Raw genomic sequence first — 27902 nt, 5'->3', positions numbered from 1 at the left:
ATTCAAGCAAAGGAGTAAAACACTGTGACTTGCAGAGTCATAGTCATCTAGAATCAAAGATTTAAATAAAAGCCTGGCTAAACACACTAGTTGATCTATTGACACGGCCATTGGGATCACTTAAAAAGATAGCTCATGGGGTCTTAGATCTTGAGTGGTATTTAGAAAAGTCTCCCAGTCCTGAGGACAGCTTTTGTTGTTCAGTCACTAAGTTCTGTCTGCCTCTTTGCGACCCCATGGACTGCAGCACACCAGGCTTTCCTCTTCTTCACCATCTCCCAGAGTTTGCACAAACTCATGTCCATTAAGTAGGTGATGCTGTCCAGCCATTTCATCCTCTGTCGCCTGCTTCTCCTCTTGCCCTCGGTTTTTCCCAGCATTAGCATCGTTTCCAATGAGTCAGCTGTTTCTTCATGATAAACGAGACCGTAACATCATGTCAGCTGTGGGACCTAGGAGACTAGTCAAGAGAAGGCCCAGCTTCAGTCTCAGGGCACTGTGCATTTGCCCACCTCAGGCCTGCAGCCTGCTTTCTGGTACTGACCCTCCGTTGCAACCCATGACTTAGAGCAAGACTGCAGGTGAAGTTAAGAGGTACCATGGAGAAACGATGCTGTGCTCAATTAAAGTGGGATAGGTCCACTGTGCCCTTTTGGCCGGCAAGCACAGTATGTTAATGTTGGGATGGAGGGAAGGGATCTCAGGGGCATGGAATCAAGGCTTGCACCCAGGGTCTGAGAGGCAGCTCTTCTTAGGCAGGACTGGGATGATGCGTCACTCTGAACTTGGCCACCTCCCTTAGCGCCAAGCTGAACAATGCTATTTCCTGCACAGGACAGAGGTACCTTCCCTGGCCTTTAGCTCTCAGAGGAAGACGGATATCGTGCAGACACAAAAGACTCCAAGGAAGAGGGAGAGGTCCGGATGAGCAGAATGTGGGAAAGTCAAACCCGCGTGTTTGGAGGACTCTGGCTGCTGCTGTGTGTGTGTGTGTTTTTTTTTTTTTTTTTAGTATTTGTTTACTCGTTTACTTAGCTGTGCCAGGTCTTAGCTGCAGTGCACAGGATCTTCAGTCTTTCTTGTGGAATGCAGGATCTTTTTTTATTTGTGGCATGCGGAATTTTTAGTTGAGGCATGTGGAATCTCATTCCCTGACAAGGACTCAAACCTGGGCCCCCTCCATTGGTCGCATGGAGTCTTAGCCCCTGGACCACCAAGGAAGTCCCCTGATGTGTTTGGAGCCTATGACTCCATCATATGCACCGTGGAGACATCCAATGGATGAGAAAGTTTTCTGGTTTGCTGTCTTCCATGGTATTTGACATACAGCTTCTGGTACTCAATTGTTGACCGAAAAACTGAATTGTATTAATGCACCAAAGCTTGTTCATGGGAATAGAGAGGATGTCATTGGGTGATGTAGAAAAGAACCACAAGGGTGTGTCAGGAAAACTGTTTTCCCTCCTGGGTAGGTTCTCCACCTCCTGGGTGTTTCTCCTTTACCTTTAGGCAGAATCCTTCATTCCTGGTCACCAAATGTAGGGGCAGGGGTTTCCCCACAAGTAATTCTCTACAGCACCAGCTGACTGTCCTACCATGTAACCCAGCTTTCACACTGCCTGGCCTCTGGCCCACAAGACCACTCCCACCCCACTTAAGATGCCAGCCACCAAGGAGCAGATTCTCAAATAACCCATAACTTCTGTCTGATTTGGTTACAAACTGGAGGTTCACATTGTTTTCTCCTCTGCTTTGATTAATTTGCTAGAGAGGCTCACAGAACTGAGGGAGGTATGTTTGCCAGTTTTTCGAAGGGTGTGACGAAGGTGACGGACAGAGGTGAAGGGAGACGTGGGGTGAGGTCTGAGCAGGTCGCCAGCACAGGACCTTGTTGGCACTTCTGTTGGGCATGTTCACCCTCCCAGGGTTTGGGTGTGTTTTCCTCGCTGTTTGAAGAAAACAAAACCACTACCTTGAAAAAGATAAATCCACCCTCTTGTTCACTGGATTATTTACAAATACCCAAGATATGGAGACAACCTAAGTGACCATTGATTGTTGCTGTTCAGCAACAAAAAGTCATGTCCAACTCTTTGCTATCTCATGGATTGCAGCACACTAGGCTCTTCTTTCCTCCACCATCTCCCAGAGCTTGCTCAAACTCATGTTCATTGAGTCGGTGATACTATCCAACCATCTCATCTTCTGTTGCCTGCTTCTCCTCCTGCCTTCAGTTTTTGCCAGCATCAGGGTCTTTTCCAATGAGTTTGCTCTTCACATGAGGTGGCCAAAGTATTGGAGCTTCAGCTTTAGCAGCAATCCTTTCCTTGAATATTCAGGGTTGATTTCCTTTAAGATAGATGGTTTGATCTCTTTGCTATCCAAGGGACTCACAAGAGTCTTCTCTAGCACCCCAATTCAAGATGAATGGATAAAGAAAATGTGTGTGCACACACACACTCACACATATATATATATATATATATATATAAAATAATGGAATAGTATTCTACTGTATCAGGACAGGAAAAGGTCATTTTTCATTCCAATCCCAAAGAAAGGCAATGCCAAAGAATGCTCAAACTACCGCACAATTGCACTCATCTCACACGCTAGCAAAGTAATGTTTAAAATTCTCCAGGCCAGGCTTCAGCAATACGTGAACTGTGAACTTCCAGATGTTCAAGCTGGTTTTAGAAAAGGCAGATAAACCAGAGATCAAATTGCCAACATCCGCTGGATCATCGAAAAAGCAAGAGAGTTCCAGAAAAACATCTATTTCTGCTTTATTGACTATGCCAAAGCCTTTGACTGTGTGGATCCCAATAAACTGTGGAAAATTCTGAAAGAGATGGGAATACCAGACCACCTGACCTGCTTCTTGAGAAACCTGTATGCAGGTCAGGAAGCAACAGTTAGAACTGGACATGGAACAACAGACTGGTTCCACATAGGAAAAGGAGTATGTCAAGGCTGTGTATTGTCACCCTGCTTATTTAACTTCTATGCAGAGTACATCATGAGAAACACTGGGCTGGAAGAAGCACAAGCTGGAATCAAGATTGCCGGGAGAAATATCAATAACCTCAGATATGCAGATGACACCACCCTTATGGCAGAAAGTGAGGAAGAACTAAAAGGCCTCTTGATGAAAGTGAAAGAGGAGAGTGAAAAAGTTGGCTTAAAGCTCAACATTCAGAAAACGAAGATCATGGCATCTGGTCCCATCACTTCATGGGAAATAGATGGGGAAACAGTGGACACAGTCACTGACTTTATTTTCCTGGGCTCCAAAATCACTGCAGATGGTGATTGCAGCCATGAAATTAAAAGAAGCTTGCTCCTTGGAAGGCAAGTTATAACCAACCTAGACAGTATATTAAAAAGCAGAGACATTACTTTGCCAACAAAGGTCCGTCTAGTCAAGGCTATGGTTTTTCCAGTGGTCATGTATGGATGTGAGAGTTGGACTATAAAGAGGGCTGAGCACAGAAGAATTGATGCTTTTGAACTGTGGTATTGAAGAAGTCTCTTGAGAGTCCCTTGCACTGCAAGGAGATCCAACCAGTCCATCCTAAAGGAGACCAGTCCTGGGTGTTCATTGGAAGGATTGATGCTGAAGCTGAAACTCCAACACTTTGGCCACCTGATGCGAAGAGCTGACTCATTTGAAAAGACCCTGATGCTGGCAAAGATTGAGGGCAGGGGGAGAAGGGGACAACAGAGGATGAGATGGTTGGATGTCATCACTGACTCAATGAACATGGGTTTAGGTGGACTCCGGGAGTTGGTGATGGACAGGGAAGCCTGGGGTGCTGCGGTTCATGGAGTCGCAAAGAGTCGGACATGACTGAGCGACTGAACTGAACTGATTCTGCTGTAGAAAAGAATGAAATCTTGCCAGTTGCAACAGCATGGGTGAACTTTCAAGAGCTTCCCAGATGGCGCTAATGGTTAAAAAAACCCACCTGTCAATGCAGGAGACGTAAGTTAGCTGGGTTCTATCCCTGGGTCTGGAAGATCCCCTGGAGGGGAGGGTATGGCAATCTACTCCAGTATTCTTGCCTGGAGAATCCCATGGACAGAGGAGCATAGCGGGCTTTGGTCCATAGGGTCACAAAAAGTTGGACACGACTAGAGCGACTTAGCACAGATGCAGGGTGGACTTTGAAGGTATTATGCTAAGAGAAATAAGTCAGACAGAGAAAGATAAATACCATATGATCTCATTTATATGTGAAAACAAAACCAAGGACATAGATACAGGGAACTGACAGGTGAGGTTTGGGGGTGGGGAAAAGAAGTGAGCTAGTTTTTGTTTGTTTTGTTTTTTGGCTTAAATAAATTGAACAATTTTGAAAGGAAATTTTTGAAAAGAGTAAGAGATGTTTCTAGTATCACTTGGGAAATGACAAATTTTTAGGAGCTATGTGCCAGGAACCCATGGCAAAGACCAATATATATATATATATATATATATATATATATTTTTTTTTTTTTTTCTATTGTAACAGGTTAGAATTTGCATGATTTAAGACAGCAGAGATTTAAAACTTGAAAACAGTTGCCCTCATGCTTGGGGAAACTTGGGGTCTCCCACATCTTGAGAGAGTGGTCCTCGAGTCAGAGCTGGCAGGGATGGACTCAGCTTTACACACTTACTTCCTTTGAGACCTGGGTCTCCACCATCCTCCTCATTCTCTGCTTGCCAAGTCATGCTAGTATTCGTCCCAATTTTCCCACCTCAGGGACTTTGCACAAGCTCTCTTTCTGTCTTCCATATGTAAGTTTCCTTCCTTCCTGCTCATATTATAAACACCTAATCGCTGTTCAGATTTCAGTTCAAGTATCACTGTGCTCGGTAAGCTTTTCCTAACCAGTCTCTCAAATCTAGGTCAGAGTTCTTTATTAAACCATTTTACAGAGTGACTGTGACATTTTCCTTAAAAGCATGTAATCATACTCCTTACCGCTGGGAGGATTTAACCTCTTTGATGCCATGGACTCTTTTAGCCATCGGGTGAATCCCATAGACTTCTCATACGGATGGTTTTCGATCGATTACTGAAGAAGCCAATTATCTTCAGATAATATGAAAGTAATTTTTAATTGTAATATAATAATTGATCTGTTTCTTGATGAAGACATTCAATTATAAAACCTAGAAGCAGATCTAATAACCATTATAATTTCAAAGTAATAATGAACATAAAGGAAAATTTGAAGTATTAGCAATAACTGCAATCAAAGAGGAATGTATCTGATTTCTCTATTGGTGATGTCACACAGTTTCTGCTGGCACTACAGCAGTTTCTAACATTTGAAATATAAGGAAATGCTAAATTGTAGTTAGAGATTAGCAAAAATAAAAGTGTATTTTTTTCCCATCCAAGTTAACACATTCCTGTGGATTCTATCCAGAGCCCCTAAGGAACCCCAAATTAAGAAGCCAGTTTTAGCTGGGGTAAAGCAGTTAATGTCTGTTTCCCCTCTGGGCTATAATCTCCAGAGGATCAGAGACCGTGTCATCTTGTGTTCACATTTATCCCTAGTTCTTGCCGTATAGTAGGTGCTTAAAAAAGATTGAACAGTTGCTACGTCTTATAGCATCCTTCCAACACAGCAGCCAGCGTGTGCTTGCACGTTTCATAGATGTATTCCTGATGCTTCCCCCTAAGCTTTATCCCAACTCCACTTGGTGTGTCCAGAACCGAAGGAGTCTGACTCCAGAGTGACAGAGTGAGTGAATGACCCTCTTGAATCTCAGACTCTAAAACAGAGGTAACGATGGAACCAGCAGCCCCACAGAATGACCTGAGGATGTGCTGATGTAATTTGTGAAACGCACAAATTCATCCCAGAACCAGGCTCCTCAGACAGGACTCCTGACTGTTGGGGTGCTGTCAAAGAATAGCGCAAGCAAAGGCCCTGGGGTGGGCACCCTCTCTTCCACTCCTGTTTTTAGCCTCCACATGATGGCTTGAGGGAATCACAAGCTTAGTTTGTATTTCTGATGGAGGGGAACTGTACTTGGGCTACTTCGAGAAGGCCTCGAAGGAGTTGGAGGCTATGCTGGAAATTGTGAAGAGATACACAGTCTTATCTGTCATTGAGAACAAAGAAAACCAGAAAGAACGGGTGGGAAGAAAGCTTTTTGCACAGAATATTGTTAACCAGGGGGCTTTCCACTTAGCTCAGTGGTAAAGAATCCACCTGCCAGTGCAGGAGACACAAGTTCAGTCCCTAGGTCGGGAAGATCCCCTGGAGAAGGAAATGGCAGTCCACTCCAGTATTCCTGCCTGGGAAATCCCATGGACAGAGGAGCCTAGCGGGCTACAGTCCATGGAGTCAGACACGACTTAGCGACTAAACGACATTAACCAGGGAGGAGGCACAGACCCGAGATTGGAGCGGGGATGTATTGTGTCTGTATGGGACGTTTTCTACCTTTCAAGCCCTTTGAATGACCCTCCTGACCTCTTTAGTAGCGTCTTGCAGATGGGAGAACAGACGTGGGAGGTGTTTATGGATAGAGTATGTATGATAACTACACCTATCTCCTTGGTATGAAATACAGCAGGCTGGGGCCAGTTCTGAGTCCTCCTCTCACTCAGGGTGCACAGCCCACCCCAGTGGCTTGATCACTCTGAATGCCAATGTCTTCATTCATCTTTTGGGGAGAGGGTGGCCCTGTGGACCGTCTGCGAGGAAGGCACGGTGCCTGACCCCTGGCAGGTGCTTGGCAGCTCCTTCTAGATAAGAGTTCGTATGCTGTCCTTCCCCCCCAGTGCCAGGGCTGGGACCCTGCTTTGACCCAGTTCTGGCGCTTCGCCCATGAGGTTTCCCTCTCAGGAGCTCTTAGGCAGTGTTGGGGGAGGTGACACCCCCCACGCAGAGTACCACGATGCCATGTTTGAAGTCCTACACGATCAGCTTTGGGGGACTTCGTGTTTACCCAGACCTTTTTGATACAGCCCTTCAGAAACAGAAATTCTTCCCCGAGGCCATTTCTTTGGAAATTTTCCCTAAAGCACTCCACATTCGAGGGTTCTTGAGCTAGGCCAGGCAAGAAACAGTGACAGGCATTAGGCGGTCTGAGGCCAGGCTGGTGGCTGAGAAGTTCCCGCCTGCTCACGAGGACCCGCTACCTCCCCCACGGTCCTCCACTGGGTCCGTGTGATATCATCCCTACCCAGTCCCCACTTGACAGAGGCAGCGGTCTCTTGTCTGTTGACAAGCTCCTGGAGAGAGCGGATGGCCCCAATCCCTGTGTTAGAGCCATGCTGTTCATTTGATGCCTGATCAATAATTGCCCGATGCCTCAGGTGCAAAACTCAAAGGGTCTGGTGGCGGGAGGAGGTCCCCAGGGAAGATTTCAAATCCAAATCATGTAAGGCACTTGGAACTTACACTGGATTTCACATTGAAAGTCTGCCATTAGTTTATCTCTAAGGCCCCAAATGAAGAGGATTGGGGTGGGAGGGGGAATCTCTCATATATTTGTGGAACCGACGAGAAAATATCCCTGACATTGATTGAGAATCAGAGGACCTTGGGTGCTCGGCTAGAAGCGTCTTCATTATGTAATGAGGGCTGGGATCATAATTAAAGGTGGTTTAGAAAGAAGGCAGGAATTCTTGGAGCTGGCGCCCAGCATCAGCCAAGATGCCTGTGAAATGCAATCAGACTCCAGTGGGAAGGTAATCAGGCCCCCAGAAGGGGAGGCTGATGTCAGGAGCACCTCACGGGGGATGTTTGTTCAGAGAGCCGGGTGTGGTGCCTCCCGCCTGGTTAAAAGGCTTTGATTTTGCGCAAAAGGATGTATCAGGATTGGCCGACGCCCTGTGGTAGGTGCAGTTGTGATGGTCATGGTCAAGGGCATTGGGCACCTGCTTCCTGCCTAGGGCCAGGCAGCTGTGAGCGAAGGCAAAGGAGGGTGGTGGGCACTGCGGCAAACACGAGGGCACAGCCCCATCTGAAGGTGGCGCTCTGGGAAACCACTGCTGTGTGTGGATGCAGGCCCAACTGAAAAGCCAGCTTTACATGTAAAATATACCAGTTTTTAACAGCTTACTGACCAGAGACGTATCAATACGTCTCGTTACCCAAATGTTATTGGCCAGTGTTTCCATATTCACTTATATAACAAATCACCAGCCACGGGTGTTCGTTTCTGCAAAAATCCCCTGCTCAGCAATCCCTAAGTGGGCCTGGCGGTTTGTCCTTGCGTGCCGCTGGGCCTCAGGCCCTCAGGTTCTGGCTGAGCCACAGTGTCCTCTGTGATCTTTACCCCCAACCCTGTGAGGAGGGTACTGCCAGGTACCAGCCACCCATTTCGCAGATGAGAACACAGGGGTCTCTATGAGTCTGGCTCCAGAGTCCACTCTTTCTTCATTATACCAGCTCTTCTAAGCTGTCCCTTCTGTGATGTACCTCGGTGCCACTTTTATCTATAGTTGGAATTTTGATGGAGGTGTTGTAGGAAGGAAGGGTGCATGTCCCTGAGAAGGCCAGCAAAGTGTGGAAGCACAAGGCCAGAGCGTCAGGGAGACTGGGTGGAGCTGGCCCAAGAGGGGCCCATGAGGAGGACATGAAGGTGGTGAGGCTGGAGACATCGGAGCGGCCACGTCCGAGGGGACCTATGGGCCAGGGCGAGACCAGAGAGTCAGTTCCATCCGCGCCGGTCATTCAGCCCACATTTACAGGGAGCCCACTGGGTGCCAGGCTGGGATCTAGTACCAAGGAAAGAGTAGTGAACAGGACAGAAGCGTGCAGCCTCCTCGTGGAGCTCACGCTCTAGCAGTGAAGTGTCTTTACTCACTGCAGGCAGTCCACGAGGTCAGTGGGCCTAAGCACAGGAGGATCTCGGCTCTGTGGGAAGGGTGCCTCTCGGGCTGGGTGGGGGGCAGAATGCAGTGCAGAGAACACAAATGCAGTCAGTATGGTTGGATGGCATCACCAACTCAACGGACATGAGTTTGAGCACATTCTGGGAAATAGTGAAGGACATGGAAGCCTGGTGTGCTGCAGTCCATGGGGTTGCAAAGAGTCAGACATGACTTGGCCACGGAATCACAGAACGTGTTTCAAACAAAGATTTGGCCTTCCTTTAGCTTCTGTGTGTGGCATCAACAAACCATTCATCCACAGGCCAAAACTCTCCCCACCAGCACCTTTTGTGCACCCAGGAGTTGAGAGTGGTGTTTATATGTTAAGCAGTTGAAGAAAATCAAGAAATAATATTTCGTGGCAAAATGAAAATGGTATGAAATGGAAACGAAGGGTCCGTAACCAGTTTCCCTGGAGCACGTACACGTCCGTCACATACAGATGAGCTGGGCTGCTTCTGTGCTTCAAAGGCAGAGCTGCGTAGCCGTGACAGAGACCACATGGCTGGGAAAGTCATGCCCACTTACTGTCCTGCCCTTCACAGGGCAAGTGTGCCTACCCCTATACTAAGTCCTCCCTGTGATCTGCAAGTGCTTCTTCCCAGTCTGGCCCAGAACATCCACCATCTCAGGGAGGAGAGCGGGGCAATTCCTGCCCCACCTGTTCTTCCCTTAGGCTTAGCTGGGGGTCCTCAGCCTGCAGGCCCCTGACCTCTGCTTCCATGTATAACCTTTGACAAGCATGCATCTTTGGAGGCCCCTTCAGTTATGGCTCAGATTGTAAAAAAAATCCATCTGCAATGCAGGAAACCAGGGTTCAATCCAAGGGTCAGGGAGATCCCCTGTAGAAGGGAATAGCAACCCACTCCAGTATTCTTGCCTGGAAAATTCAACAGAGGAGCCTGGAGGGCTGTAGTCCATGGGATCACAAAGAGTCAGACACGAGTGAGCACCTAACACTTTTTTCAGTTACTGAATTCTCCTCATGGCAGGTGGTCCCGTTAGAGTGAGGCCAGACCTGCCTGTTTTTTGAACTTAAACCAATATTTTCTAGCCCTTTAAGACAGTGGAATTCTATACTGTCATCAAAACAGTAATACCAAATTCTTTTTTAAATATATTTATTTATTCATTTATTTGCCTATGCTGGTCTTAGTTACAGCATTCAAATTCTTAGTTGTGGCATGTGGGATCTAGTTCTCTGAGCAGGTATCAAACCCAGGCCCCCTGCATTGGGATTGTAGATGTTAGCCACTGGGTCATCAGGGAAGTCCCCCCCGTTCTTACTGATAAGTCATATTGAAATATTGATAAGACTGAAATGTTGATAAGACAATATTTCTATGACAACACAAGACACTCACTCATAGAGCCACAATGCATTATATCCCATTTATGTCAAATTGTATGTATATGTTTTTGCAAAATGTACGAAGATGTTGGATCCCCAGAAAGTTAATGGTAGTTATCTCTGGATACTGAGATTATGGGTGATATTTTTAAAACTTTCTTCTTACTTTTTTGGATGACTTTGGTTGCTTTTTAAAAACATTAGCATGAATCATCTTAATCAGTAAAGAAAAAGCCAGCTATTTTAATTTCAAAGAACAAATAAGAAGAATGGTTGCATCCGCCTGTGGGTGAAAGAATTATTTATGTGGTTGTGATGTAACTGGTAGAGACACATGCATTCCCATACGGCTCATCCCTAATTGGATCTTCAGAATAAAGGAGATAAGTAAGAACAAGGGAGAAAGTGAGGAAAAGATCTAGAAGTCAGAAAATCTGACATGGTCATCATTGGAGGGGACACAGTCTTCCCAATACATAAATTTCCTTGGTTCGTTATTGGTATTTGGATAGATCGGAATGTAGATCTTTTCCTGGTTCGCCCCCGCCCGTCCCCCAGCCTTGACTCGCTCTAGAGAAACTAAGCCACTTAGGGTATTTTTTAAAATGATGCGTTGGCGCCACCTAGTGTCAGCACCCTGTCATCTCGCCCCCTGTCTCCGGAGGAGCCGACCATCACATTCATTGTTTGATGTCTCTGCTCTGGTGGCATTTGCGCAGCAGGCAGCGAAATGCCTCCCGGGGTTCTGCAGGGTAGTGGGGATGCCTCATTAATTTATCCCTTCGTTCCTGTCTCAGTTGCACAAAACGAATCTGTCCGACTGAAGCGGGGTTTGGCAGTTGAAGAGCAAAAAAGGATGCCTCCCTGTCAAAACCAATCTCCACTTTTCTCCAGCAGCTGGCTCCTTAAAGCCTGTCCCTGCTTTTCTGGCAGGAAAGCCAGCTTCCCCAGGGCCACCTTGGGCTTGGGGCTCTCGTGTAGCACACTGGGGACTCTGGGTCGTGTGGGCTGCTTGCTTGGCTTGTAGTTGGGCTCCCGGGAGAAACCAACACCAAGCTCCAGTTCTCCGGGGCTGCCTCCTTCCTGCTTGCCACTGCGCAGCGTTGTCCTCCCTGGCTCCCTCGCCCCCATGACCCTCCTTGTCCAGCATGGCATCACCTTTGCCTGTTTGCTCTAGAACCCGATCCTGTACTCCTTTTCTCTCCCAGCTCGACAAGCCCCCCCACTGTCTGCAGCACCTCCTCCCAGGCCTCTTCTCCTCTCTTAGCTCAGCTGAAGCTCCAGGGAGCTTTGTGAAGTGCCCCCCCTCCCTGTATGGTTCTGTGGTTCGGATCTTTCCCTTGGCTTCTGAGTGCTGTAGGGTAAAGGCTGGAATTTCCCTCTGGGCATTTGAGGCCTCCCACCTTGTTCCCTGCACCCGATCCAGCTGCCTGTCTTTGATTCCCCCAGGCCTTCTGCCTCCTGAGGTCCCTTGGCCCACCCTCCCCTGACTCCCACATAGTGAGTGTCCACTCAGTCCTCAGTTGGTTGTGTCTTCTTCAAATGGGGCGTTCCCTGGACTGCATAACATGAGACAAATCTCCTGAGAAAGTGCTTGGAAAATGCAGCACGGCTCTCCTCCCCTTACCCACCCCATCCCGGTGTAACCGTAACTCTGTACATGTCATTCTTTGGTGAATCGCTGTCTCCCCACTTTAGATCAGCAGTTCTCAGCCAGGGATGGTTCGCCACCCTGGGGACATTTGGCAATATCTGGGGACATTTGTGCTTGTTTTAACTTGGCAGGAGGTATACTGGCATCAAGTGGGTAGGGGCCAGGATGCTGCTAAACATCATACAGGGCACATGGCAGCCGCCAGGAGCAGAGAATCGTCTGGCCCAGGAGGCCAGTGGATTACTCAGCTATAAAAAGGAAGGCGTTTGAGTCAGTTCTAACGAGGTAGATAAGCCTAGGGCCTATTATACAGCGCGAAGTAGGTCAGAAAGAGGAAGACAAATACCGTATATTAACGAATACATGTGGAATCTAGAAAGATGATGTGACGATCCTACATTCAGGACAGCAAAGCAGATACAGATGTGAAAAACAGATTCTTGGACTCTGGGAGAAGAAGGTGGGATGATTTGAGAGAATAGCAGTGAAACTTGTGCGTCCCTGATGGCTCAGATGGTAAAGAATCTGACTGCCATGCCGGAGACCTGAGTTTGATCTCTGGGTTGGGAAGATCCCCTGGAGGAGGGCATGGCAACCCACTCCAGTATTCTTGCCTGGAGAATCCCCATGGAGAGAGGAGCCTGGCAGGCTACAGTCCATGGGGTCACAAAGAGTTGGACACAAGTGAGCGACCAAGCACAACACAGCACATTCATGTTACCGTATGTAAAATAAATAGCCAGGGCGAGTCTGATGCATGACGCAGGGCAGCCAAAGCCAGCGCTCTGTGACAGCCTGGAGGAGCGGGAGAAGGTTCAGGATGGAGGGGACACATGTATGCCGAAGGCCTGTTCATACTGACGTATGGCAAAAGCCATCCCAATATTATAATTTTCTTCCAATTAAAATAAATAATAAATTCAAAAATGTCTTTCGAGAAAAAGAAAAACCCTGCCTCAGAGTGGAAGCCCCATGGAGGCAGGAACCATGGCCACTGGGAAGGAGGTCGTCTGGAGAGCCAGAATGCCATTTAAAGGCTGACTCAGCACTCTCGGCCCTTAAATGGGCTTATCTGTAGACAGGTACAGAACCACCGCATCCCTTCAGAACTACCAGCCGGAAGGAATAAGTGGGAGGATTAGCCTGCTTTTCCTTGTGCTCTACCTACTACAGAGTCCTCCTGCTCCCAAGAGAGTCATCCTGACCTTTTGTGCCTTTGCTTTAAAAATGATTTGAAGTCCCATTTTTAATTTTATTTGTTTATACTCTGGTCTATTTCCAGTAAAATTTGATCTACTATTTTTAGTTGAGACATTCCACAAGTCAAACAGCCTTGGTTTCTAACAAAAATTTTGTTGTGGAAGCAAAGGCCAGATGACTAGGCAAGATTAAAAGAGGTTAACACATAATAACAGCTGAATCTAACCTGTGATGTGGGGGGAAAGGGTTGTAGACAACCTTTTGGAGACAAGTGGGGAAATTGGAATGTGCACGATACGTCAGATAGTATCAAGTTAGTGTTTATTTTCTTAGGTACGAGAGTAGTCAGCGTGGGCTGCTATATCACACACCATAGACTGGGTGTCTTAAAACAACAGAAGTTTATTTCTCACTGCTCTGGGGGCTGGGGGGTCTGACATCAAGGTGCTGGACTCACTCTCGGGTGAGGACTCGCTTCCTGATGCATAGGCAGCCGTCTTCTCGCTGTGTTGCCATGTGGGGAAGGGGTAAGGGAGCTCCCTGAGGCCTTATCAGGACCTTCATCCCACTCTCGGAGGCTCCACCCTCACGATCTACTTGTCTCCCCACGCTCGACCTCCTATGACCATCTCGTTGGACATAAGGTTTCAGCACATGAATTTAGGGTCACACAGGTACTCGGATCCTCGTCATTACAGAAGAGAATGTCCTTATTCTTGGGAGATACAGACCCAAGTATTAAGGAGTGAAGTTCAGAATGTATATAACTTGTTTTCAGGGATAAAGCAGGAAAATGTGTGTTGTGTGTGTGTTGTGTGTCTGTGTGTGGTGTGTCTGTTGTGTGTATGTGGTGCGTGTGTGTGTGTGTGTGCAGAAGAGGAGAGAGGGAAAACAGGTGTGGGAAAATGTTAGCAGGGGGAGGATCTAAGTGGCGGGAGTGTGGGTACTCCCTGTCCTCCTGCACCAGCGTTTCGCAGCTGTGGCCTTCAGGAGCTCGGGGCATTGGGCCCGTGGTGCTGCCAGGCGCTGAGCTTGGCACTGAGCTTGGCCATCTGTGTCCAGTCTGCAGCTCCCCGCCCATCCATATGAAGGTGCAGCCGCTGAACCAGACCGCGCTGCAGGTGTCCTGGGGTCAGCCGGAGACCATCTACCACCCGCCCATCATGAACTACATGGTGTCCTACAGCTGGACCAAGAACGAGGACGAGAAGGAGAAGACGTTCACCAAGGACAGCGACAAGGACTTGGTAAGACCGCCTTGTTCTGAGTCGGGGCGTCCACGGCAATGAGGGGGGCCCCCGCGCATGTCCGGGGGTGCTTCCTCTGCGACATTCCAGCCACATGCCGCCGTCCTGGTGAAGCGGGTACTGCCGTGGACAGCACTGCAAGGCCTGCTTGAGCTCCATCCGGCCCTTACACTTGCCGGCCACACCGCCAGGAAGAGTTCATCTGTTTGTAGTTAGGCCCTTCAAAGCTGACTGCTTTTTCTTTCGTTATTTAAAAAAAGAGACGTCAGGAAGCCTCCACGAAGCCCTCGTCATCTAATAGCATTAGCGTAAATGTTAAGTGAGTTACACAAGCAACTGGACAGTGGGGCCGGGCACGGTGTGAGCAGTATGTCAGTGCTCGCTGTTACCATTACTGCAGTTATTCCCCCTCTGCCTTCCTCCTCCCCACTCCTTCTCTTGTCACCCCCACCAGGCAACCCTCTGCAGTCCCCACCGCTCCCTTCTGTCACATTTCATCTGCCTCACGCCTTCTACCTGCGAGACCCCGGCGACCACGCCATTTTTAACCACAGTTCTCAGGCTCTCAGACCCTGTAATACCTGACTTCACTTTTGAGCTACACGTGCCCAATTCCGTGTCTCATCTTAGATGTGCATATTTAGTGGCCAGCCCCCAACAAGGCCCTTGAAAACAGATGTTTGCAGAAGCCACATCTTCCCCTAGAAAAGCATTCACTCCAACAAGCGCTGGTCTTTACATCTTTGCCCAGAAACTCAAAGCGACACATTTGGGTTTGAAAGCCTGGCATTTATTGTTAATCAAAAGAAGTCTTTGGGATAATGAAGCCCATCATTGTATATGTACATGAAAAATGTAATAGCACTGAGTGGGATTCTTAATGACTGTTACTGCTTTTTTTCTTCCCAATACAGAGTCCCCAGGGCCCGTTCAATCACTTACAGTATAATACTTTTCGTATTGCTTCAGATGACGATTCTTTTACTTCATTTCCATTTATATTTTCAATTTCCCCACTAGACGTTGTTATCTGGGTCACATTAGGGAATGATGAGCTTCATGAAATCAGAGAGGAATCGGTTGAAAGGCACGCAAGGTTGTGATGTGTTTTAACCTCTTGTCTTGTCAGGACCAGAAGTCCGGGAGGGAGGTTTCTCTTTCTGAGCTGAGGGGGCTTGCATTAATCAGCAGAAACTAGCTGGGCCCTTATTTGGTTTTTTATACTAAGTGGGAGATAATTAAACATGCAAAGATGAATAGATACCAGCTCAGAGTGAATTCTAATAAATCCCTGCTTAGAGGAAGCGAAGATTTTTGCTCTGCACAGAAGACGAGGTCACAGGTTTAGAGACTGAGGCATAAATGAGTTTCAGAGAAAGAGAGAGATGTAGAGAAAAACATGCTTTGACAGCAAGTTCTTTTTTTATAAGGATTTCTAGGGGTGGTTCTTTTCTTTGGGGACACACAAAATTAATTTTCTTAATTTCTCAAGAAGTTGAGAGTGCTGACTTAGTGGCAGCAAAGCTTTTCTCCAATTTAGGATTCTTGTGGCCCAGAAACATTTCCCAAGCATTTTCCTGGCTTTTGCCAGCATCCTCCCAATACACACACACCTTCACTGCCAACCTGGGGAACAGGTGTTGTTGCCTGCCTTTTCCAAAAGGTAGGCTGAAAGTGAAATATCTGGACCCTAACCTCCTGCTCTACCCAGGAATACATTTGCCAGGCAGCAGGCATGGCCACAGTAACTTGTTAATGCCTCTGAAGAGGTTTTCAATAGCTACCTTGGGGGAAACCCACTCAGTGGTTAAGCTCCCAGAGCTGCTTTCTGGACCTGACCCAGAATTCAGTGACAAGACATTTCAACATCAGGGAGTCTTTAAAAATCAGTTGCTTTTACTATTTGTTTCTTTGGGCAAGCAAGCCCTGCCAACTTTTTAGGCATTTTCCATTTTCTGATTTTTAAAAGTCTCTTGGAGTAAAGCTTTGCAGGATGGGGATCTGGATTTGGCTCCTGACTTGGGACCAGGGATTGGGAAACTTTTCTCTTGAAAGAGTCAGAGAGTTAAGATTTTAGGTTTAAAGGCATCTGTGGGCAACTACTCGACTCTGCCACTGAAGGGCGAAAGCTGCCGCGGCAACAGGGAAATGAATGGGTGTGGCCGTGTGCCAATAAAACTTTATGTACAAAAAACAAACAGTGGGCCAGACTGGGGCTGTGGGCTGTCACTTGCCAACCCCTGTGTTAGACCAGGGGCATGGTTTCTATTATGCATTGAGGACTACCAGTGTGCAAGGCTTGCTTGACCTCTGTTGTACAGCCCTCACAAGAACCCTGCGAGGGAAATCTTACTCTCTCTGCTTAACAGCTGGAGGGAGCAGAGGCCAAAATACAGTGAGCAGCTGACTCAGAATCACACAGCTGGTGAGTGGCATGACACAGGTAGATCTCTTGTCCTCGGACTTCCGGTCAAGTATTCTTCCAGCTTCGTGCCTTGTGTTATCCAAGGTCAAGGTACAACAGTGCCTTTAAACTGCAAAGAAACAGTAACACAGAGACTTCGCTGCGGCTGCTCTAAACTCTGCACGGCCCTGGAAATTCAGTGCACTTGATGATTCTAGATAGTAAATCATTATTGTTTACAAGGTAGAGCAGTTTTGATACAAGTCCCAGCCTCATGGGTACAAACAGGGCTGAAGGCACGCTCCAAGACAGAGTCCAGCGTCTGTGTTGAGACGGGTATTCCTTCTCTTACTCTACATGTTTTTGTGTTGAAAACATATTCACAGGTGAAGTTACTTCTGAACGCTTGTTGCTTTCAGAGGGAGCCTTTGGTCAATGAGGAAGCATCGTGTTTGTTGGGCTTTGCCATGGTACCCAGCAACCTACATGTGATGCTTCACAGTCTTTTACATTCACCTTTCGAATGTACAGTGTGCTCTGGCGTTTAGCACCAGCTCACTCCTGTCCTTTCCTCACCCTGCAGAAAGCCACCATCAGCCACGTCTCCCCTGACAGCCTTTACCTGTTCCGGGTCCAGGCCGTGTGTCGCAACGACATGAGGAGTGACTTCAGCCAGACCATGCTCTTCCAAGGTGAGGAGCTGGCCTTCTCGTCTGCCCTGAGCCCTTCTCCTTTGGGCTTTGTCTTTTTTCCTGTTCGGGTACTTGTGCATGAGACTACGAACCTGGCCGAAACACCAGTGTGGGTTTTGCAGTCACACCTGAAAAGCCTGGGAGGTTTCACAGGCCAGAGGAGGGGAAGAAGGGTGAAGTGATTATTTTTTAAAATTACCGTCATTTTCCATCCATGGAGATCCGAACATGTGTCTACTACTGTGTCAGATCATAGAATCAGCTCCTAGTCACGTGGAGGAGTACTGTCTTTGGATTTTTAGCTGATTTAGGGTCTAGTGGAATGTTTCAGGTCAGCTTTGGGGCATGGCAAGAGGAGAATTCACTTTGGTGAAGAATTGAAAGAAGCACTTAAAAACTTTGTCATCAAGATGTCCTTAAAGATGTCATCTTTAAATGGAATATTTTTAAAACCAAAATCAATGTAAAATACTCATGAACAGCAACAAAAAATCAAAACTTTGCATGAAGACAGGATATTCTCTGTCTTACTTGCCCCACGATCATCTTAGTCCTGGTTCCAGTAAAACTTGATTGACAAAAATTGGCAGCCGGCCTGTGGGCTGTAGTTGGCAGACCTGGTTTTGTGAAGCGCACCAAGACCAGTCTGGAGGGAGCGACCAAGGCATCAGGCTTTGCTCTGCCTGTCTGATGTCCTCCCTGGGAAGGTTCTTTACTTCCTGGATCCTCGGTTTCAAAGACATAAACCAGGCCAGTGCTGCTTAACGTTTGTGAGTTATGTATCTGGGATGAAGGCTTTGGACATTTTCCCTAGAACATGCCAGAAGTTTGCATGTCACAGCTTCCGGGGTCTCAGAAACCTCTAGACTGTAGATCCGGCTTCACTGTCTGGAATCCTGTGAAAAATGCACATTCACGGGCCCCTCCCAGACTAATCATCTAGGACTCTCAGAGGATGAGGCCCAAGAATCTGAATTTGAACCAGACGGCTCAGGTACCAGGCATGCAATGAGAGATGGAGAAGTTGCTGACTCAGAGCCAGGGCCCTGACATGAGGGCCCCAAGTTGAGTCTTGGCTGCCACGTGATCTTTCTGTGACTCTGAAAATGTTGACTGTCTCTAAGCTGCAATTTCACAGTCTGAAGGTGGTAGTTAGGAGAGTACTGCCCTCATGGGGCCCTTGTCAAGTGACAGGGTGATTCATGTTACATAATTAGCACAGAGCCTAGAACCAATGCTCAGTATCCCCTTAGTGTGAGGTTTAGTATAAAAGATAATATGTGATGAACCCAGAGTAGGAACCCTTTCAGCTGAGATTCCCTCCAAGGATCCCTTCTAGCTTTGCAGGTTTGCATCTAGTATTGAAAGAGCCTTTGCTGACATTCACATCAGCTCATCCTTCCGTTTAAACTACTTGAAATTAGCATGGCTGTATTTTTTTATGAGTAAATCGCACTCACCGTGTGTCCACCTGAATGTACGGGCCCATCTGCTTGTGTTGAGGAGAGTCCACAGGCCAAGGCCAGGTCTGTCTGGGCCAGCCCACAGGAGACAGCAGGGGAAGCCAGAGCGCGCGCTTGCTGAGGCCGGGGCCGGGCAACTTCGGGCACATAAATCATGATTAGGCCGCCCATGCACTCTAACTAGGAACCCGGAATCTGCAAAACTGCCTTTCCTGATTAATAGGCCCCTGAACTCACTGGCTTCTGCACAGACTTTGAAAAATGAAATGTTTGTAATACAATGCAGTTCCCAAAAGCCTCGTCAGCTGTAAATTCCGAGCACGGAATAGTTAAAAGATCTGATCACGGTGACTCCTCAAAGATGGCAGTGCCTCCTTGCCTGAAGACTTCCCTTGCTCAGGGGTGGACATGCATTCACTCATTTTCTGTATCAGTGTTTGTCCCTGCACGTTGACCAAGGGACATACAGTGGCCTTGGGATCTTCCCTGCACCTTCCAGTGGGCAGTGGAAAGATGAACTCTGCAGGTCCGCTAGCACACCTTTTCTGGTGAGCCAGCTAGGAGCTTGTGAGCAGTAGAGGCCAAAGTTCAAAACAGATCAACTTTTAAGAGGTCAGTGTTAAATGGGAAAGAAAGAAACATAGGGAATTTCATGGGCACTTTGTTAAGAATAATTAGGTTTCCCCTTGATAAAGGTTGCCTCTGATTTGGCAGCATGAGAAAGCCATGTGGAATATTTTCATTATTACAGTAAATAACACGGGTTTCCCCAGTGGCTCAGTGGTAAAGAATCCGCCTGCAGTGCAGGAGATACAGGACACGCAGGTTTCATCCCTGGGTTGGGAAGATCCCCTGAAAGAGGAAATGGCAACCCACTCCAGTGTTCTTGCCTGGACCATTCCATGGACACAGAAGCCTGGCGGTCTGTGGTCCAAGGGGTCACAAAGAGTCAAACACAACTGAAGCGACAAAGCACAGCACATAGAAAATAACACAATATTTATGTCCTGTATAACATAATAAATAAGCTATGCTTACCTTACTGTAGTAGGCATGATAATAATAATGGTGATCATTGTCTGTGGAGTGGCTCCCAGTTACAGAGCATTTGGGCCTAAGTCATCTCATCTGACCTCGTGGCAGCTTGTAATGCAGACTTTATTTTCTAGAGGGGGAAATGATGTTCTGAGCAATTGAGTAACTCGGCCCCCCCCCCCCCAAAAAAAAATCATTTGATTACTAAGCAGAGTCCAGTTTCTTATTCCAAAGCCCAGTCATTTATACACAATGACAAACCACCCCTAAAGCATAAATATTATCCTGTATCCTGGGTCTTCAACAAACAGCTCAAAAGATTGATTGCCAAGTGTTCAAAAGTTTTTTTGCAGATCTCAGCGGTCATGGAAAATAAGGGCTTGTAAGCCTTCTCTTTGAGCCACAGACCCATCAGGCAGCCTGGCCAAGCCATCAGATCCTCTCTCAGAATGGTTTAAAATAAATAATTAAAATACATAGGAAAGGAAACCAATTACACTTAGATACAGTTGTCAAAATATTTTAAACATGCAAATCGGCAACGTAGTCATTGCTGCACTTCTTTTATGAAAGTATTAAATGACAAGTGGTGGGTCTGTTAGCGATGGTGATTTCTGAGTAGCAGTGAACATAAATGATACTTCAAAATAGCTCCAGCAACTGTAAGGCAGCAGGGAAATATCCCATTTCAGTCATAGACAGAGACGCAGGATGGTCCTGCTAAATAGTGCTGAGACTCCAAGCTTCCGTTCCTCTTGCAAGAAGAAGCTACATCTCCCTGACAGCTCAGTGGAGACATGTGTCTCCTTGTCCCCCCATCCCTGAATTCCACCAGGCCGATGGACTGGTGATCTGAAAGGCCCTGTAGAAGCTTTCTAGTCATCACGACGAGCACTGACCCCAATGGGAATTGTTCAAGATCAATGCAAACAGGCACGGTGATGGAGTGGCCACTGAGTTTGTTGGCCTTAAATTAAGGCCTTTGTAAAGGGCAGGAAAAGCAGATCTCTTAGGAAGCTTTCTTCCTGTGTTAACAAAGGGAGGTGTGTATACCTGTCTGAGGCAGCACAGTATTGATCCCGAAGCAGCTCACTGATGCTGGGAGGTTATATTTAGTGCCAGGCAAGGACTGTTTGCTTCCTGGGCTGCCTCATCTGACCTGGTTGTATTGACGTGTAGATCAGTCTATTCCCCACTGTTGTCTCTTCACGCGTTTCACTTTCCAGCTGAGCAAAGTGAATATATCGTTAAGTTGGGGGTTGCAAATGTAGACGCCCTGTGGCCCAAAAGGGAACCACATACAAATCAGGCAGGACCATCATGGAAAACTGGAGAGGTGCCCTTTGAAAGGGGGTGATGGACCCTTAGCCCCTGCCAAATATGGGCCTGTAGGAAGGTGAACTCAGTTTTGCCAAAAATTGCGATTTTTTTTCAGGATGAGGAGGAAATTGGGATTTTCAGGTTAAAGCTGCTGTTTAAAATGTTGACAGTGAATTCGTTGTGTGGTTTTTTTTTTTTTTAAGTTTGCAGGGCAAATAAAAAATAGTTCAAGTACTTGCCCCACTTCTAATTTAGGTAAAAACTCCAGCAGATACAAATGTTATTTATTTGGGAATTTAGTGGGTTTTTTGCACTTTTTTCAATGCCATGTATGTATGGGAAGCAAATGTTTATTTTATATACGACTATTGTTTTTGAGATAAGCACAAAAAGTGAGTCTGACAAATAGATTACAGTTGTTACATTTTTTTAGGAAGAGATAAAAAGTACTAGTTTAAGGTAAACTGTAATAAGTTTAGGATGCATATTATAGTCCCTGGAAGGATAATATAAGACATTATCACCAAAAAAAAAATACAATAGAGATTAACAGTGGAATAATATGTAGTTGAAAAGCAGACAGAATGTTGACAAAGGTCAGAGCGGTCGTGAGAGCACCTCTATGGAGGCACTGTACAAACCTCTGGGGTGCTGGAGAATGTCTGTATTTTAATATGAGGGCGAGTTATACAGCAGTAAAAATTACTTTGCCTCTACACTGAATATTTGTGCATTTTGCTGTATGTAAGTTTTATCTCAACTAAGAAAATGATTACAATTTTGTAAAGTTTTAAACTAAGAGCTTAAGACAAGAGTCAGAAACTATGACCCACAGATATGGCCAGATACGGCCATCTGCATGTTTTTTGATGACTCACAAACTGAGAAGGGTTTCACATTTTTTGATAGTTGGGGGGAAAAAAAATGAAGAGTATTTATAACATGTAAAAATTATGTTTTTCAGATTTGTGTAGGTAAGTACAGTTTTGTTGGAACAACAACAAGAAAGTTCTGCTGTTTACAGTATAATTTCTTTGCTTCTCAGCTAATACCACTCGAATATTCCAAGGGACCAGAATTGTCAAAACAGGAGTGGTAAGTAGAGAATATAATTGCTTTGTCATGGCTGGTTGGTAATATGCATGCATTTAGAACTGTCTCCGCAAGGTGGCAGTATGATGTTGTCAAACTGCTCAATGAGAACTAGTTAAAATACTGAATAAATTATACACTCCGTATAATTCAGTACAGTGCATTGTTTTAAAAAGCTGTGCAACAGAGTTAAGCCAGCAGTGTTATACTGTATTGCTTTTGTCAAGATAAAATTTTTTAATGGTTTATAATTTGTGAGATCATAGGATGTAAGAATGCAAAGGAGTAGGGACAGGCTAAAATTGAAAGGTTGTTATTTGACCAAAGTTATATGAATTTGCACATGTCTGGAGCCTCAGTATCTACGTTTTCTCCTTTCTAGTACAACTAATACTTGTAATAATAATTGCAGTGTTGGTAATAACAAATCCTACAATATATGAAGTTTTTCCTGGGTTTCAGTCACAGAGTATTAGTTTATTTACCCCTCGCAGCATCCCACAAGTTTGGTATTACTATGACTCCCATTTTATGGATGAAGAAGTGGAGGTTCAGTGAGTTAATGTGCCCAGCATGTCCCAGAGAGCAAGTGAGGTATCATGCTCAAGCCAGGCTGTCTGACTGCTCTGTCTCCAGTGCCTTATCGTGGGTGGCACCTGGCATTTCATTCACCACCTTAATAACTCATCATTTGCTAACTTGATCATCATTTAAACTATAGACTTTTCAAACTGAAACTTGATGAGACAGTAGTGAAATCTAAGTGGTTCTGGCTGTATTACTTTTAACTACATAAATGATGGGATGGAATTCTGGATCCTTCATATGAGTTTTCAAGAACTAAAAATAAACGAATAAGTCAGAGCAGCACTTATTTTTGTAAGATACGTGTGCAAATACAGTCCCCCCCATGAAGCCTGATTTAGTAGGATGGGAAGAATGAGCTGAGACTTGTTCCTAGTCAGCCGCACCTCTGCCACTTAACCTCTCTGTGCCCCGTTTTCCTCACTTGTAAAGTGGGGTGATGTCCACGTGTGTCCCCGGGAGAGCCTGGGATGCCCAGGCACATAGTTGGAGCTTTTTAAATGGAACTCCTACTGTCATCTATACAAGCATGTATTTTGCTATGATTAAATCTGGAGAGTCTGAAATCAGATATAGCAGGTGTACAGCACCGGACCCAGGGATGTGGGTGTAAACCGGCTCCCAAGGCCTGCAGTGTAGAGCGCGGCCCGACTTCTGACCCGGCTACTGCAGACATGTAGCGGCCACTGTCCTCTGTCCATCCACTTGCTCACTTTAAGATGTGCAGCCAGATCCTGGAGAGCTTCTGTAGACCTCAGGGCTTCGAGTTGTCCACAGTGCTACAGTGAATGCAAGTGCTCCTGCCTCCTCCAGTGTCACCCCAGCAATGCGTGACTGTCCGGTGTTGCCCGTGTATTGCTTATTTGATGTTTGCCTTTCAGACAGGGTTTCCCAGGTGGGTAGAGAACCCAACAGCACAAATGCTGCTTACTTTTTTGCCACTTAGCCTCCTCTTCTGAGCAATATCAGTGAAAAGTTGAAGTTGGGTTCGAGACATAGGTTACAGATTTTAAGTAATTATAAAAACATGAAGAGCAGTGATGGTCAGCCACGGATGGCCTGTTGTCAACTTTGGCTCCAGCCTTTGGGAGACTCTGAGAATAAAGGTGAAGATGAGTGGAAGCCCTTGGAGGGTCGCATCCAGGGCCTGGTTCCCAATCCCAGTGACTGACACTCTGCTTTCTCTTCCTCCCTCCCTTCCCCCCACCTCCCTGGGCAACCCCTTCAAGCCCACAGCATCGCCGGCCTCTTCAGCTGACATGGCCCCCATCAGCTCAGGCTCTTCCACCTGGACATCCTCCGGCATCCCCTTCTCCTTTGTCTCCATGGCGACTGGGATGGGCCCATCCTCCAGCGGCAGCCAGGCGACCGTGGCCTCGGTGGTCACCAGCACGCTCCTGGCCGGCCTGGGCTTCAGCGGCGGAGGCATCTCCTCCTTCCCCAGCACGGTGTGGCCCACGCGCCTGCCCACGGCCGCCTCGGCCAGCAAGCAGGCCGGCAGACCCGTCCTGGCTACAACCGAGGCCTTGGCCAGCCCGGGCGCCGACGGCGATTCAGCACCCAGCAAGGATGGCGAGGGCGCGGAGGAGAGCGAAAAGGACGAGAAGAGCGAGAGCGAGGACGGCGAGCGGGAGCACGAGGAGGAAGGCGAGAAGGACTCCGAGAAGAAGGAGCGGAGTGGGGTGACCCACGCCCCACGGGCGCGCAATCACACCCAGCCCACCGCTGCGCCCTCGGCCCCCGGCACCACTGCCCAGGAGGGCGCGCATCAGACTACATCCGGGCGCGAGCGGGCCCACACTGCCATCCCCACCGCCCGGCCCCAGGACGCCCTGGACCCCCTCTCGGTCACCCCCACCCAAGTGCCCCCCACAGTCACAGAGGAGCAGGACGAAGACAGTGATCCTGCGAGGCCCGAGATGCCATCCAGGAAGCCTGTGCCCCCAGGGGACCGGTTTCCCGAGGACAGCAGGTTCCTCACTGTTAACCCAGGTAAGCTGCCGCCCCTCCCCTGAGCCCTCAAGCTGATGTGAACAGTCTTACTGGTGAAGAAATATTTGAGAGCAGAGAGGGAAGATCCAGAGAGTGCTTAGTATTCCTGAAATTGTGTGCGTGTGTATGTCTCTTTCTATTTTCTTCTGATAAAAATCACCTCTTCTATTAAAGTGGCTGGACTAAGTCTTGCCTTCATACTTGCTTCCTGGTAAAATCGACTTGCCTGAGTAACTCCAGGCACTTCGGCCATACCATGAAGTACATGATGGAAAAAGACATCCATCTTGAGAAATGTATTCTTTCCGATTTCTTTGCTTAGGCTCTTATGCAGCCCCTGTGTTTCTGGGCTGCCTGATCGGTGCCAGTCCCTGGCCGGGGTGCTGACTGAGGTGAACATGATGCTGCAGCTTGAAGCTCACAGGGGAAAAGAGGAGCCTGAACCAGGGAAGTTAGGAAATAGAGAGGTTAGAAAGCAAGCAAGCAAATCCATGGCCAAGCCAGAAACCTAGCTGACGGTTGTTGGAGACTGTGAACGGTCATAGTAAAGGAAAGAAATACAGTGGTGTCAAAGGAAACAATCAGGAGGAGGGCAGGGAGCTATTTTAACCACCAAGGGCCACTCGGGGGAAGTGACTATATTAAAACTACAAGGGTGAGAAGCTCCAGCGTGGGGAGAACTGGGATTCGCTCATCCCAGCCTGTGAAATAGTGCCCCATTTGCTCTGAATTGTGCGTTTTATGGATGATGACTCCAGGGCACAGCTGGTCTGCCCCCCGCAGGGAGGACATGATCCCCATCTTCCTGGCCAGGGGTGATTTTGTGGCTCTGTCCTATGCTCACATCTTATTGAAACACCCTGGTAGTTTTTACAAGGGAGTCCTGAACATGAGGGGTTGTTATTGTTGTGGGGGTTTTCTTAATAAGAAAGTCTCTCTTTTGCCAGACTACAAGATGTTTAGTAACAATTTTTTTTCTTTTTCTTTTTTTTTTTTTTTTGCGTTTAAGCTGTTGTGGAGTTATAAGAGTGCAAAAAAAAAAAAAAGCAACTGGTAAATATTTATTTGCTTTTGCACTTGTAAACATTAAAATTCATCTAAAGCTGAGACCTCGTATGTTAAGATACAACTTAGAATAAATTTTCATGTTTTGAATTACGTTCCTCCATAAAGATGGTATGGACTCATGTTTTGAAGTGTGGGTCTGCTGTGGGTGCTGCTCACTTTGTCCCAGTTTTAGGGGAAGGTGCAGAGTGGCCCTCTAAGAATCAAGTAAAAGAAATATCAAGCCACTTGGGAAGCTGTTTGCAGCTCTTCCTGCAGGAGCAGTGACATTCCCTACAGGAATTGATGTGGAAAAGTTGGATTTCTTGCATTTGGAGATATTAAAATAGATATTTGTGAGGTACCCACTGAATACCAGGCACTGGACTAGGTGTTGGGAATAGACTCTAGATTTAGTCAGGCTTGTGTTCTCCTGAGGGAGGTTTATGTTCTAATGGAAAAGCTTGAGAGTGTTCCAGTAAATGAATACATTAACATCAAGTGCTGGAGTTGGGGTCAGGGACAGTTTTCATCCAGTGGTCAAGGGAAGGGCATTTGAGTGGAGACCCCGGTAGTGAGAAGCTAGCTAGGCAGTGACTCATGGAAGAACATTCTGGGCTGTAGGAGCAGCAGGTCCAGAGACCCTAAAGTGGGGGCTAATTTGGATCAGTCAGGGAGCCATCAGAGGGCCAGAGTGTCTGGACCCCCGAGATCAGGGATGCAGGATGAGTTAGAGCAGAGCTCAATTCAGAAAGGGGCTTGTCAGCCATGCTGAGGCTTGGGTTCTAAGCAGTGTGGAAAACCAGCAGTGGATTTCCCCAGCAGAGTTACTCATCTGATGAACTTTTTCAGAAGGTCATTTCGGCCTCTCTGTGGACGTTTAGGGAGGCAGGAATGGACACAGGAAGTTGAGTTAGGAGGTGATGACTGAGGCAGCTTGGACCAGTGTGGTTTCTCCACAGACAAGCAGTGGACCTGGAATTGATTTTCAGGCTTGAACAATTTTGCTTGCAGACTAGGGGCTCTGGCAAAGTAGCGTTCCCAGCTGGCTCCTCTTAAACATTTCTTTGTCCACACTCCTGAAAAGCTCTCCAAGAGAAGAGCTTGAAGCTTTGGCAGTTTGAAAGACTGGTGCGGGTGGGGGCCTGGGATTCAGTCCAGGTGAGCAGAAATGAGTCCTTGCAGTGGCAGTCAAGTTGCTGGTTCCAGGGAGAGGGGAGCAGAAACAGTTGGTAAAACCTGTGGAGGTTTCTGCCTTCAGATGCAGGACCTGTGAGTCTCCAGCTTCAACCCTGCACGCATCTGAGTGTCCACGATCTTGGCAAAGTAGCTTGTGGAGTCAGATCCTCCTAGGAGGCTCTGCCCTTTGTTCTCACAGGGTCTTCAGGCCAGTCTTTTGCTCAGCATCCTCACCTGTAAGGTGGGCATAACTAGAGCCCTTAGTGCTGAAGGAGGTGCAGATAAACGGAGCCACCCTTCTTGTCAGTGACACGGGAAGAGGAGCTTCACACAGCCTGAGATCCACAGGACAGCAAGAGCGACTATGTGGCAGCCCCTTACAGGTCTCCAGCAGTCATCCTGAAACTTTGAAGAGCAGGCGGAGACTGTGGTCCCCAACGAGCTGGCACTAGAAACAATCTCCAGAAACTCCAGTCTGCCCCCAACACTGGTAAAGCAGAGCTTCTACCTTTCCACCTTCATCTCAATGGGAGCGTCCACTTTTTCCCAAAGTCAGAGGGATCTTCCTTTAGAATTTCAGGTAGTTCCAATTTGAGAGTGGTGGTGGGGCTTGGTTAAGCCAGAGATGAGCAAACTTTTTCTGCAGACAGCCAGAGAGCAGACATTTCCAGCTTTGTGGACTGTAAGTCTTTGTTGCAACTATACCTCTTTGCAAGGTGGCATGTAAGCAGCCTGAAAGACCCCACGAATGGGCGG

At 47.2% G+C, this 27902-nt stretch overlaps 1 protein-coding gene across 5 annotated transcripts in view; it reads left to right on the top strand.

The window, feature by feature from the left end:
• The window catches only part of PTPRG (protein tyrosine phosphatase receptor type G), a 770267-nt gene that overhangs the window by 644310 nt on the left and 98055 nt on the right, over positions 1-27902 (top strand). For all 5 annotated transcript variants that reach the window (XM_055557457.1, XM_055557454.1, XM_055557459.1 and 2 more), the window contains 4 exons: positions 14156-14340; positions 17328-17436; positions 22300-22349; positions 24161-24923. In XM_055557457.1, coding sequence (XP_055413432.1) covers positions 14156-14340; positions 17328-17436; positions 22300-22349; positions 24161-24923 — 1107 coding nt within the window. The remainder of the gene's footprint in view (positions 1-14155; positions 14341-17327; positions 17437-22299; positions 22350-24160; positions 24924-27902) is intronic.

This window comes from Bubalus kerabau, chromosome 20 (assembly GCF_029407905.1).
Source record: "Bubalus kerabau isolate K-KA32 ecotype Philippines breed swamp buffalo chromosome 20, PCC_UOA_SB_1v2, whole genome shotgun sequence".
Classification (NCBI taxonomy): Eukaryota; Metazoa; Chordata; class Mammalia; order Artiodactyla; family Bovidae; genus Bubalus; species Bubalus kerabau.
This window is presented reverse-complemented; position numbering and strand designations above follow the sequence as displayed.